This window comes from Triturus cristatus, chromosome 3_1, assembly GCF_964204655.1.
Source record: "Triturus cristatus chromosome 3_1, aTriCri1.1, whole genome shotgun sequence".
Classification (NCBI taxonomy): Eukaryota; Metazoa; Chordata; class Amphibia; order Caudata; family Salamandridae; genus Triturus; species Triturus cristatus.
In genome coordinates, this window is record NC_140583.1 from 859,780,717 (window position 1) to 859,794,615 (window position 13,899).

The 13,899-nt window shown below is 41.1% G+C and overlaps 1 protein-coding gene across 2 annotated transcripts in view; it reads right to left on the minus strand.

Moving 5' to 3' along the window:
* Positions 1–13,899, minus strand: part of ITGA6 (integrin subunit alpha 6) — a 223,537-nt gene that overhangs the window by 42,874 nt on the left and 166,764 nt on the right. For both annotated transcript variants that reach the window (XM_085645291.1, XM_085645292.1), the window contains exons 13-14: positions 13,333–13,482; positions 10,610–10,725 (exon numbers count right to left, since the gene is read on the minus strand). In XM_085645291.1, the coding sequence (XP_085501417.1) occupies positions 10,610–10,725; positions 13,333–13,482 (266 nt within the window). The remainder of the gene's footprint in view (positions 1–10,609; positions 10,726–13,332; positions 13,483–13,899) is intronic.

Sequence of the window (13,899 nt, forward strand, 5' to 3'; positions counted from 1 at the left end):
AAATATTTATTTTTCAGAAAGATACATATTTAATTAGTGATGTAATATCTGACGTCATCAGCAGAGGATTGCGGTCGTGTGAGTTATAGTTGCCTGCACTAACTATAACGGGGGAATTTCATTGGTTTTTTACGAGTGAAATGTCCAGCTAACTATAACATGTGTGAAACCTATGGTTTTTTAAGTGAATATATATATATATATATATTACCTACTGGCGGTCGCCAGTAGGTAGTTATAGTTAGGACCACGTTTCCATAGGAAAACCTCAACATTCTATTTTGAATAACTTTGGCGCCGGTCGACGAATCCTCGCGAATTTCTCAAAATAGGTGGGGCGCTACGCTCCGCTCCTACCCTGAAAGTCTCGGGGGGATTCGTCAAGCGGGGGCTGAGATAAAAGGGGGGTCCCAAAACGCGTTTTTCCCATGCATTTTTCCATAGGACCTTTAGAACGAGCTACAGCCCGAACGGCTGAACAGAATTACTAGAAATTTGGCAGAGAGGTAGTCCCTAGGTCAAGGAAGTGCCTTTTGTAGGTTTGGTGTAAATCTGTTCAGTAGATTCTGAGAAAATAGCCTTTAAATCAATATATATATCTGAGCCCGCTTACGGTACGCTTACCGTACGCTTACGGTAAGCGTACGGTGGCGTGCGCGAGCACGATTCTGATTGGCTCTTAGATCTTAGTAAACATTCGAATCGGCAGAAACCAGGAAGCGGCGTCCGCCATTTTGTCTACCGCACTGAGTGTTATGTATCAAACATGATGGCCAAAAACATGTTACGGGGATGTTTTGACAACTCCCTCTCACATAGTCATGTTGAGGGAGTCCCCAAACATCCCCCAAGAGCAAAAACGGCATTATTTTTTTTTCGGCAATTTCGCGGGGTACGCTTACCGTACGCTTACCGTAAGCGTACGGTAAAAAAATAAAAATAAAAAAAACACTATCCACACTTTCTCCACCCCTTGTGCAAATGGTGGCCGAAGGCTTATCAGAGCACAGAAATTTCCCAAAAAATTTCAACAGATTACCTATCACAAGGAAGCGCATAATATGTCCTCCATGTGCGCACGGTGCGCGAAGCGCATCGTGCGTACATGGCCCATCTAGCGTAACGTGGGCACGGCACTAACTGCGTAAAGTGGGTGCACGGTGCGCGAAGCGCACCGCGTGCTCACTGTGCGCGCACGGTGCGCGAAGCGCACCGTGCGCGCACGGAACGAACTGCGTTAAGTGGGCGCGCACGCCACGAATGGCGTAAAGTCACTTAGCATTTAAAAAACCGTACAAATTCACTGAAAAAACCATAGGTTTCACACACGTTATAGTTAGGAATTAGCATTTAAAAAACCTTGCAAATTCACTGAAAAAACCATAGGTTTCACACATGTTATAGTTAGCGGAAATTTTACTGATAAAAAACCAATGAAATTGCCCCGTTATAGTTAGTGCTGGCAACTATAACTCACGCGACCGCAATCTTCTGCTGATGACATATGTGTCTTTATGAAAAAAAAATATTTGTAATATATGTATAGCTAAAAATGTATGGAAGAAGACATGGGCAAATAAGTGTCTAAATACAGTATTAGCATCAGCAGAGGATTGCGGTCGCGTGAGTTATAGTTGCCAGCACTAACTATAACGGGGCAATTTCATTGGTTTTTTATCAGTAAAATTTCCGCTAACTATAACATGTGTGAAACCTATGGTTTTTTCAGTGAATATATATATATATATATATATATTCACTGAAAAAACCATAGGTTTCATACATGTTATAGTTAGCTGGACATTTCACTCGTAAAAAAACAATGAAATTTCCCCGTTATAGTTAGTGCAGGCAACTATAACTCACGCGACCGCAATCCTCTGCTGATGCTAATACTGTATTTAGACACTTATTTGCCCCTGTCTTCTTCCATTAAATTTTAGCTATACATATATTACAAATATTTTTTTTTCATAAAGACACATATGTCATCAGCAGAAGATTGCGGTCGCGTGAGTTATAGTTGCCCGCACTAACGGGGGAATTTCATTGGTTTTTTACGAGTGAAATGTACAGCTAACTATAACATGTATGAAACCTATGGTTTTTTCAGTGAATTTGCAAGGTTTTTTAAATGCTAATTCCTAATTATAATGTGTGTGAAACCTATGGTTTTTTCAGTGAATTTGTACGGTTTTTTAAATGCTAAGTTACTTTACGCCATTCGTGGCGTGCGCGCCCAGTTAACGCAGTTAGTTCCGTGCGCGCACGGTGCGCTTCACGCACTGTGCGCGCACAGTGAGCACGCGGTGCGCTTTGCGCACCGCGCGCCCACTTTACGCAGTTAGTGCCGTGCACGCACGGTGGTCACGCGGTGCGCTGCGCGCACCGCGTGCCCACGTTATGCGGGATGGGCCATGTACGCACGATGCGCTTCGCGCACCGTGCGCACATGGGGGACATATTATGCGCATCTTTGTGAAATGTATTTTTTGTTAATTTCATTGTTGTGATAGGCCATGCACAAATGGTGCCCTGCGGGCACCATTTGCACACGGGGTGGGGAGAATGTGGATAATTTGTTTTAAAAAATTTTTTTACCGTACGCGTACAGTAAGCGTAATCGGCGAATTTCCGAAAAAAAAAAATTTTTTTTTTTGGGCTTGGGGGTTGTTTGGGGACCCCTATATCAATCCTGGGTGGTTAGGATCTCAAGAAACTGCCTCTTTACACATTTTTGGGCTTCGATTTTGCTGCCCAACTCAGAGAGCGAGAGAGAAAATGGCGGCCGCCGCTTCCTGGTTTCGACCGAATCGAATGTTTACTAAGATCTAACAGCCAATCAGAATCGCGCTCGCGCACGCCACCGTACGCGTACGGTAAGCGCACCGTAAGCGCACCGTAAGCTGGCTCAGATATCTATATTGGTTTAAAGGCTATTTTCTCAGAATCTACTGAACAGATTTACACCAAACCTACAAAAGGCACTTCCTTGACCTGAGGACTACCTCTCTGCCAAATTTCAAGTAATTCTGTTCAGCCGTTCGGGCTGTAGCTGTGTATAAAGGTCCTATGGAAAAATGCATGGGAAAAACGCGTTTTGGGACCCCCCTTTTATCTCAGCCCCCGCTTGACGAATCCCCCCCGAGACTTTCAGGGTAGGAGCGGAGCGTAGCGCCCCACCTATTTTGAAAAATTTGCGAGGATTCGTCGACCGGCGCCAAAGTTATTCAAAATAGAATGTTGCGGATTTCCTATGGAAACGTGGTCCTAACTATAACTACCTACTGGCGACCGCCAGTAGGATATAGATATATATATATATATCTATAAAGAGTAGCAATAATCCTTACACTAGAGGTTAGACAGGTAATTGGAAAATGTAATTCGCGATATGGTGATCATAATGTAATCTGTGTTTTAATTTATGGTATTGGCTATACACGTTAGCTTTTGGACATTGTGTGTGAATTAATCTTTTTAAATGATGTTAGTATAAATGTGGATCATCTTATTATTTCTTTGATGCCAGCAATAATGTTGAGGTCTTAGCCAATACATGGCGTGATTTTCTTAAAATATACTTGATTGTCGGACACAAGGCAAGTGAGAGGATGTTATTGCAAACATACCTATGGTTATCTAACGTATCAAGTGATTTAAATGACCCCCATATTGCTAGACATTTATCAGTTGACATCGATCTGCCGATACACGGCTTTATTGTTGTCATTTTTGAGGGACACCACATGCCCATATATGGCGTTATGTGTGAAGTTTTTAATCTTACTTCGAGTTTGGGACTGTTTTTAATGCCGATATACGGCGAAATAAGCAATATTATTTAATTGTTTTGACATTCCAAAATGGCGATGAATTACTAACAGTGATTCTTCTAATGTGATTGTCCTTCTATGATGTCTATGAATTGTGATGTCATGTGATCCACGTAACGTTTCATTTAAATATGCCGTTTCTTTGGCGCGAAATTTGTAACATCAGACTAAGGCATAGCCGAAACGCGTCATGTTTTCCATGCTCGCTATGCAATAAATGACCTAAGAACTGCAGAAGTGTCCCGTGAGTGCTTTCCTAAGTTTGTGATGTGACTGGGACTGAGCGCGCATATATATATATATATATATATATATATACACACATACACACACACACACACAGACATACATACACACATATAGACATACATACACACATACTTTTTTCTTTTTTTGCAGATTATATAGCGCAAACTCGACCCCAAGGTATTGGAGCGTTTTACATGAGCACCGGTTACGTTACACAAGGACACACTCATTTTTTTGGTAGACACAGGGAGATTAAGTGATTTGCCCAGAATCACAGGATGTGGACGTAACCCCGAGGCTTGAACCTTGGTTTCCCAGACCAAAGTCGGCAATCTAGCCATCAGACCACATCCTCTCCCCAATATATACACATATACACACACATATATAGATACACACACACACATTTATATATACACACATGTATACACACAAACATATACATACACGTATATCAAAACAAAACCCTTTCAGGCATAGAGGGACGCATAAACTATGCACAAAAAGAAGCAGACAACTCTGGGTAGTTCGCAAGTTTAGGTTGAAAGCAGCTCCAGTAAAGAGCACTCTCAACTCCAGCGACACTCTAAATTTGCTCACCTAAAATGTCTGCTTTTCTATCAAATTCTTTAAGCGTTGGATTGGCACAGTGCCATCCACGCAGAGATAGAAAGGGACAAAGTCTTGCATAAATATATATGTGCAACCCAAAGATGGCAACAATATAGGCAACCATATATAACCAGTAAATAGTCCCTTCTGCTAGCCGCATTGGTTAGTAAGTGGGTTAAGCATTGAGGGCAAAAGAGCTGGGAAGATGAGGCATACAGATTTTTTCTCTGGGGAGGAATCTACTCAACATGCAGCTGTAGCATCTGCCTCTACTGAGGTGTGTAATCCCCAGCAATTGGAAGAGGCATTTAGTCATGGTGGGTCCTTCTGCTGCCAAAAGGAAACATTATCCTACCCCTCAGGATCCTGAAACAGATGTTTGGGGAAGAAGTAAACCGAGATGCTATGTGAATGGACCTCATCTATCACATGTTATATCATAATTATGTCTAATTTAACTCTGCCTTCTTCCTCGTCCAGGGCTAATGAACATGTTTTTTGTGTGCAATATAGGCAACAGGGAATCTGCTTTCAAGAGATTGGGAGGATGTAGAGAAGTCCACATCCCCTAAGTTTTTTGCTAAGAAGAATATCCTGGATGGTTTTCAAAAGGAGTTAAGGACACAAGTGAAGGTTGATGCTCTTCTAGCCGGCATGTATTCTGGTAATAAGACTGTCTGAAGATGCCTCTCCCTTGGACGCTTCAGATAATAAAAAAAATTGGATGGAGCAATCAGACGGGCCTATGCCACTCCGAACTTCACTATTCTAACTGGTGCCTACCCAAAACATGCAGTCCAATCCCTGCTACATGATTTCAGGGATTTGGTTGAAGAAATATGGCAGGGTGGAGACAGTATGGAAAGGCTATCCTTGTTGGATTAAGTAGTAAGGTTCTTGACAGTCCTCTGTTGATGAGTTGTGTGCAGCAGCCTCTGTCTCAAGAACTTCAGTTTCTGCCAGAGGAAACCTATGGCTCAAAAACCGGAAAGTAGACAACTCCCCAAAAAATCTGCTGTCCCATATTCTTTTCACTGGATGTACACCGCTTGGTCTGCAGTTGGAAGATACTGTGAAGGAGTCAGCCAAAGACAAGAAACTGGTGGCTCCCTTACAACCTTACTACGAGAACAAGGGGGTAGGTTTTCATTGTGCCTTCTGTAAATTAAGAGGAAGAAACCTACTCTTTTGGGGTAGTGGTCATGGCCAGGGCAATTCACAGACCCAGCCTACATTCAGCACTACCACACCCTCCTCCCAGAAGTCATGACCATGCTAGGAGCCTTGGAGAAAAGCTCTTTATATACTACCTTGCATGGAACACAACAATAACGGACTAGTTATTTCTTCAAATTATATCGGAAGAATAAAAATTAGATTTTTCTTCCAGTTCTAAATAGTTACTCTATTCCAAAATATCCTTGATGACATCAAGCTCTATCTCATGGAGAACCAGCCCTTTTGGCAAAGGGGGCAATGAGACTGGTCCCCCATGAAGAGAGAGGACAGGATTATTATACCCTGACGTGTTTTGACAAGAAACCTTCTGGAGACTTTGCCCGGTTCTGGATCTGAAAAAGGTGAACCACCATGTCCAGTATATAAAGTTTAAGATGGTTTCAGTCCTATTATCGCCATTGTTTACAAAGGATGTATGTGGCCTCCTTAGATTTATTATATGCCTATCTACACATTCTTATGTTTCAGGATTCCCAAGATTTGTCAAAGGAGATTACTAACAATTTTGTATCCTGCCCTTCTGCCTTTCTTCAGTCACAAGAATCTTCACAATGACCTTAGCTCCTTTGGTGGGTAATCATCATGCATTGGGCATTTTGGTTTTCACCAACCTAGACAATTGGATAATCTGTGGTTCTTCATTCTTTAAGGCTTCAGAAGCATTCCATCAGGTACGCATGATGATGGAAGACCAAGTATTCCTGAAGAACATGGAGAAGTACAACCTTTCCATTTGCTTAACTCTATAGTTTATCAGGCCCTTTTCTGCATGGAACTTAGGGCATTGTTTCATCCTTCCACAAGGCAACAGAAACTGATCTCCAGCCTTTGTTACAGAGGCGTTCGGAGACAGAAAAGGCCTGGTTAACTGTGCAGAGGGTTATGGCAGTAATCACAAAGTCAATTAAATCAATTACTTAGTTCATACTTTAAATTATAATGTCTACTTTGTTCTTTTGTCTGCATAATGAAAAATGGGTTGTCATTTTTCCTTATCATTAATTATTCTAATTATGATAATAAGCACATCATAACTACACAATATGTTTTATCCACTTGAAATTATTTATGGAATTTTATTGTTAGTTGTGGTTCACTCAGTCGTATTTCCTTGATGGGGATACATTTCACAAGTAGGTTAGACATCTCAAATAAGTTGAGATTTTAAAGTTGTATAGTGTACAAATGTAGGTTTGTTTATTTTTACAGAAATTTAATTTTGTGTATATTTCCTGTTTTCATCCCTGAACTCGTTCTTCGTAGTAAGAGCACACACTTTGGCTGTAGTTTTTTTTAATTAAACAGATTTAATTGAATTTAGTGGTACATAGCAGGCAAAGCCCAAAGCAAACATTATGGATACATTTCGAATAAGATAATACGAAGTGCTTTTCCACCACAAATTAACCTGCAAACCTGCAGGCCCAAAAACTGAAACTAAACTGAAACCTGGCACAGGTTACCTCAGGATTCACTGACCGAAGTGTGTCCAAGTGTGTATATAGTGACACCAGAGCTGCTCATCTAGGGTATCGGAGGGTCGGGAAGATGCAAGAACCGGGTTTTGAGGCAGTCTGAGGGTGGCAGGGGCATAGGTCTATGCCCCGGTATGTCACCCAACTGGACTATATTTTCCCATGTTTCTGTGGGCAGCCACATGCCTGATAAACTGCGACTTCTGCCCCCATGCATCTGTCCATGGCCACCTTCCACCCGCCCATGGTTGGTGGGGAGATCGCTTTCCACCGCTGGGTGATGTCCCGCTTGGCAAGTGTGAGGCCCAAGAACAAGCGGTAATGTTTGTAGCGATTGCTGCCGATCCCCCCCCCCACTGTGCTTTGCAGCAGCAACAGCTTGGGGTCAAGTGGGAGGCTCTGGGACAGGAGCCTGCCCAGACATGCCGAAATTTTACCCCAAAACAGCTGCAGCGCCCCACAGCTCCAAACAGTGTGGAAAAAGGTTCCCTCTGCTTTCCCGCATTTAAGACACGTGGGGGACTGGATAACACCCATCTTTCAAAGACGTTGCAGGTGTAGTAAGCACAGTGGAGATATTTAAACTGAATGAAAGGATATCGTGTGGATATAGCGGCTCCATGAGGACTCGCGAGGCCGCCGTCCAGTCATCATCCATCATGTCAGGCATGTCCGCTTCCCACGCCTCGGGTTTGGTGTAGTGAGGTAGGAGTGTGTGTGATTTACGTCCGATAGATCTGTCGGGGTCTTATGGGCTCCAAGGTCCCCCATTAGTAAGCGACCCTCCAAGGGGTGGAAATCGAGCAAGGCACTCAGTGAGCGGATCAAGGGAGTCAGAGCATGTCTCAACTGCAAATAGTTATAAAACTGCGAACGGTGCAGTCAAAATTAATTTTGTAGCTGCTGAAACGATTTTAGAGTGGAACCCTGCATGATGTTCCGAAGGGTAGAGATTCCGAGGAGGTCCCATGCATGAAAACCTGAAAGTTCAGCCACGTGGCACAGGTAAGTACCCTGCCACAGCGGGTCGTCTGAGTCAGGCGCCCCTCCTCCCAGCCCATTTTCTCAATGTATCCTTAGAGCTGAATGACCGTTCTACTGGCTGGGAGCAAGAAGTCAAGGTTCTTGCAGCTGTAAAGATGTTTCAAGAGGGGTATACCCTCTATCACCAAAAGCTCAACTGCATATGCTGGGTCTGTGTGCGGGCTGTACCACCACTCATTGATGGTCAGTAGGTGTAAAGCAGCATAGTAAGCATATACATCAGCTGCTGCAATCCCACCACAACATGTTGACTGCGTGCAGGTACGCAATACCACGCAAACGGCCCCTCCACCCCACAAGAACTTGTTCAGGATTGCATTTACTTGGGCAAACCATGTGCGTGGAATATTGTATGGGAAGTTTTGCAACCAATAGAGCAGCTGAGGCATGGAGACCATCTTAAAAATTGCCGACCGTCCATACAGGGACAAAATCTTGGTCTCCTCACGTGTACATGAAAGCAGCAAATTGATATTATGTGACCACGATGTCGTGGGGCACGGCGAGATAAAGACACCCAAATATTTGAAGATGCCCGCAGCGTGAGATAATTGTTAGGACCAGGTACCCTGCCCCTGCTCACCACACATGGAAAATAGCACAGATTTTGACAGGTTAGCTTCGACGCCTGAGGTTTCCCCAACACCCTGAGTATCTGGAGTACTTGGGCCCAGAAAACCAAGGATTTGTCATAGAGAACAAAATATCGTCCGCGTAAAACGCGATTTTGTCTGACCGCTCCTGCGACCATTCAACCTCCCAGATCAATGGGTCCCACCACACCCATGGGGCTAGGGGCTCGGGGCTCGGAGCTCAATGGCTAGCGTGAATAACTTTGGCTGTAGGTGATGTATGTCTTGGTATATGATTTGTAAATAAAGGATACTTTTCCATATGGACCATATTGTAAACTTTATTTTTAAAAACTATACCGAGGAGACTGAATAACACTAGATGAATTGTATAATCATTAGTTAGTGCCGCTCCTATTTTTTGTCAATTGAAAAAGTGGAAGGTGACGACAACCAGCTTTTGGAGGTCGGCACCACCTCACTCCAAGGGGAGTTTTTGGCTTGTCCCGTTAAGAGTTTTGCGGTTTTGCTATAAAGGCAGCATCCCTTCATCTGGTCGGTTGGGCTCGTCTCCATCTTCATCCCCTAGTCAACCACCTTCTAGTCCACGTGACCCAGCCTCAAAGGGCTTAGTGGCAGAGATTCCAGTGACTAGGGACATTGTTCAGAAACTATAGTGGTGACCAGACTACCCCTGTCACTAACATGGTTGTATCCTTCTGGGGCCATACCTCTATACTATGTTGATCTGCTCTCAAGCTAGGTTTGTGCTCCACAAATAACAATAAATACACACTTACTAAACATTTGTAAATGTTGAGTCCATCCTATCCATTTCCATTATCCATTCACTTCACTAGATTCATCATAAACACCATGATGCCTCATTATCATGATAGAAGGGTGCATGGGAAAAACTCCAGAAAAAAAAAAAACATTTGTGGACGTACAAGGAGAAGAAAAACGCATGCTTGGAATAGCGCAGCTGAACAATCTCCAAGAGCCCAAACGAGTGCTTATAGGGAGAATTGTGGTGTGGTAGGATGATATTTGTTATTAGCACTTAATTTGTATGCAATTTTCAAGTTTGTTTTGCCTGCTAACATGGACTGAAGAATTTTTTTCAAAAACTGCGTGGAATTTAAGGCTATTGTGGATTCCTGCTTATTTGATATTGGAGATATACAGGGATACCCAAAGAATAAAAGACTTTAGGGATGTCTAAGGAATCTTCTGATAAGAATCACAAAGCTTTTACTAGACCCCCCCCCCAAACAAAGAGCAGCAAACCACATAGTTTACTGTGTAATGACTGCTTTGAGCTGTGACCACGAGAGCTGAAAACCTGAACCAACTATAAGAATTCTTAACATTTGATTCATTACAATTTGAGGTTTTCAAAAGAATAATTGACGTTACAATCAAATGAAAGGAAACAAAATCTGCAAAGTTTTAGACCCTACAAAATAAAATTGTTCACCAAAAAGCTTTTCAACAAAATTCCTTTTTATATTTTATCCACCATATTCTACACGCTCCATGATGAGAACAAATGTCCTTTTACTGAAGATGCTAAACTTACATTTGTAAATAGGAAAATTTTTCCTGATCTCCTTGCTGGATACAGAATTTGTAGTCCAATTTCAGGTTGCTGCGACATATGTTGTCATCACCACAGCCCTCTTTTAAAAATTGTACCTGTAATGCAAGATACATTTTTTTTTAGCATAATCTTAGCTCGAACACCTTCCTTACAAAGTCATCTTTTATGCCTCTTTGGACCCAGCTAATGGATGCACCTGATAACACAATGAGTGGTGCATCTACCGTCTGAAAATGTGCCACACATGGATAAGTCTCTCCTTGACCAGAAAGAATGAGTAACAAATGCACCATGCCCCACCTCGCCTATATACTGCAATGTTACCTATAAATACACAAAAAATAAAGCAAAATACCCTTTTTCACACACTGCATAACCGCAGCTAAAATACAACAGAAAAAAGTAAAACCATTCCTAATTATTGAATACATGAACAAAGTAAAACACACTAGTCAGTCTAAATAGGCGGAAATAATTGGCTGAAATAATTCCATTATTGATAATTTAGCTGTGTAATGTTCAGCCCAAGGGTTTTTGCGCCTCATTTTAGAATTACATAATCTGAAACTATATTTGGTTATCTGAATGTCAATGACCAAACAAGTTCAAATTTGAAGTAAAAATGTGAAAAACGAAATTATCCAATTAAGTGTCAATTACTCAGAAGGCCTATACGGAAAGTTGCTGGGGGTCTTACTTTTACTGGAAATTAAATGAAATAGAAAGGAATAGTAAGCACATTTAAAATAAAATAACCACATGTGCCTTAATAGTAAATTTAGGGGTGTTTATTTTATTAAGGTTCTGAAATGTAGCGTAGCTTCTGTTATTATGTACTCATAAGTATATACAAAGATAAAATCCAGTGATCAAAAGAATAGGAAATGCACAATATGTTTTGTTAAATTTTTCGGTTTAAAGAATAGGCTGACTGGATACAACATTTGCTGGAAGGTGGTGGAAGTTGGAAAGATCAAAGGGAGATTTAAACTTGGTGCTAGATCAACCAAGGGATAAGTACAGAAGTATATTGCAAAAACTTATAATGCTGAATATCAAACTAAAATTTATGATAGACGCATTTAGATTCCTTTAGATTTGCACTTTTTATCTTAGATTGCTTTGCTTGAAGGATGGGAAATTAAGGTTGAACATGAATCCAATATCATTTGCATGCACAATGAAAATGTTCAAGTAGTGTAGGGTTAATATAAGGTGGGATTTTCTCACACACAACGAAGATTCCTAGTGGGTAATCAGGACAAAGAAATTGAAGGACAGACTCACAAAGCTATGCATACAACAAAGTTTAACTTGGATGCATAAAAAGGATCATTAAGGAGTACAAATCCACTTTTGTGATTAACAAAAAGATTTTGCACCATACAACTTTACTCACATGTAAAGTTATACCAGACAGGAGTAATTTTATGTGGGAGTAAATATTCACTTAGGTGGTCTGTGGGGGTTTCAAAGTAGAGTACTAGGTGACCATTCAGAAACCTGCAAGTTTGTTAGCATCCATAAACTTCCAACTTTTCAGATGAATGCACGCCTATAATCAGAGTGGAAAGGTGGAAAAGTGGAGCAGTAAATTTAAAATTGATGGAGCGGAAGGAGTTTCTTCACATAGAAACATATATTAGTTTACATGTGTAAAGAACAAATGTAAGTGTAGAGATTACGGTATTGTATTGTGTGCCTATTTTGAGTATAGATAACTATCTGAGAATCTGTGAATATGATCATATCTTATAACTATCCATCTTGTCATTTCTTTGTTTTTGGGATATTAGCTCTAATTAATGTGTAATTATTGAATAAGTTGAGATGTTTATGAGGAATATTTGTATTTGATGGTGTTCCTTTTTTCCCTATATATTATTTGGGCACATATTTATCCATTTCCTAATTTTGTAAACAGTGAAGAATGGGCTAGCGGATGCACCTCACTTGTCATGACTGCTCAAAAATGTCTGCAGAAAATAATTTTTCTTTAATGAAATTATGCAAAAGCAACCATTTCACATGTGCCTGCCTCAGACTTAATCAGATCTGCAAAATGAACTCCTATATGAGGACGGTCTTGGCCTAGACAGTGGTCAGTTGAAGGCAATCAGTGTTCTTTTTATTTGAGCAAAATTCATCTTGTGTTAATGAAGGTTCAACAGCTACTGCCTTGAATGCCTCTTCCTTGTGAATCTTAAAAGTTGTGAAATTTACATTACATACTATAAACGCACAGAAATGTTATATTTTATATATATAATATTATATACACATACACACACACACACATAGAATGAAACATCTAAATGTAAATAACAATGCACTTTTAACTTTGCTTATTTGCACTAAAGTACGGAAGCAGTACCACTGGAAAATGCCGGAGTCTTTATTGAAAGGCATTGAAAAGAAATCCTGGAAGAAATTCTAGTGAAGAGATGAAAATGTATACGACGTGGCCAAATTTTACATCTCGGAAAGGAGAGTGTGCCTCCTTTAGCGGTGCGAGTGACAGGGGTCTATTAACATTATTAGTAAAGGCCGACATCCGGCAAATAGATCAAAATACAGCACAGGCCCAGCTGAGATGCATGAATTGGAGGATTGGAACGGAGAGCTATCCAACTTCATGGTTCCGTAAAACAACACCCACAAAAAAGAAAAAACTTGAAGTTTGAAACCCAATAGTTACCTACCTCGGAATTGATGGTGTTTGGTTCATTGGAATTGAGAACTGGAATGAGATTTGGTAATGTACTTGATTGTCTCTTACTCCGACGGGCAGACTTTTGGATTTCCACTGAAACAGATACGGGAATGGGACGTAGTTTATCCTTAATATTTTCCTAAAAGAAGACAGTAAGTTTGCACATAATTATCATGGATAACACAGAATCAGAAAAATTTAGTATTTTAGGGGATCCATTTAATATACAACATAAATGTAGCACATCGCTATTTAAAATTAGTAGATCAATATATCTCTTCAGAATAGAGTGCAACACATTTTGCTCGTGGTCAGCTTAAACATCAAGCAAAGGTCGAGAAGTTTACATTCGGGAGAGGATAAACAGCTGCTATGAGAAACCATACATGGAGGGACATATTTACAAGCAAGTGGCGGGGTATATTTACAAGCAAGTGGTGAGGCATGGGTTAGCTCCAAAATTGCCAACGCTGCGCTCCGTAACTTTAGAAATGCAGGGATGCACCATATTTACATTAATACGGCTCACCCCTGTGTTTCTCCCAGCGCTAGTGCT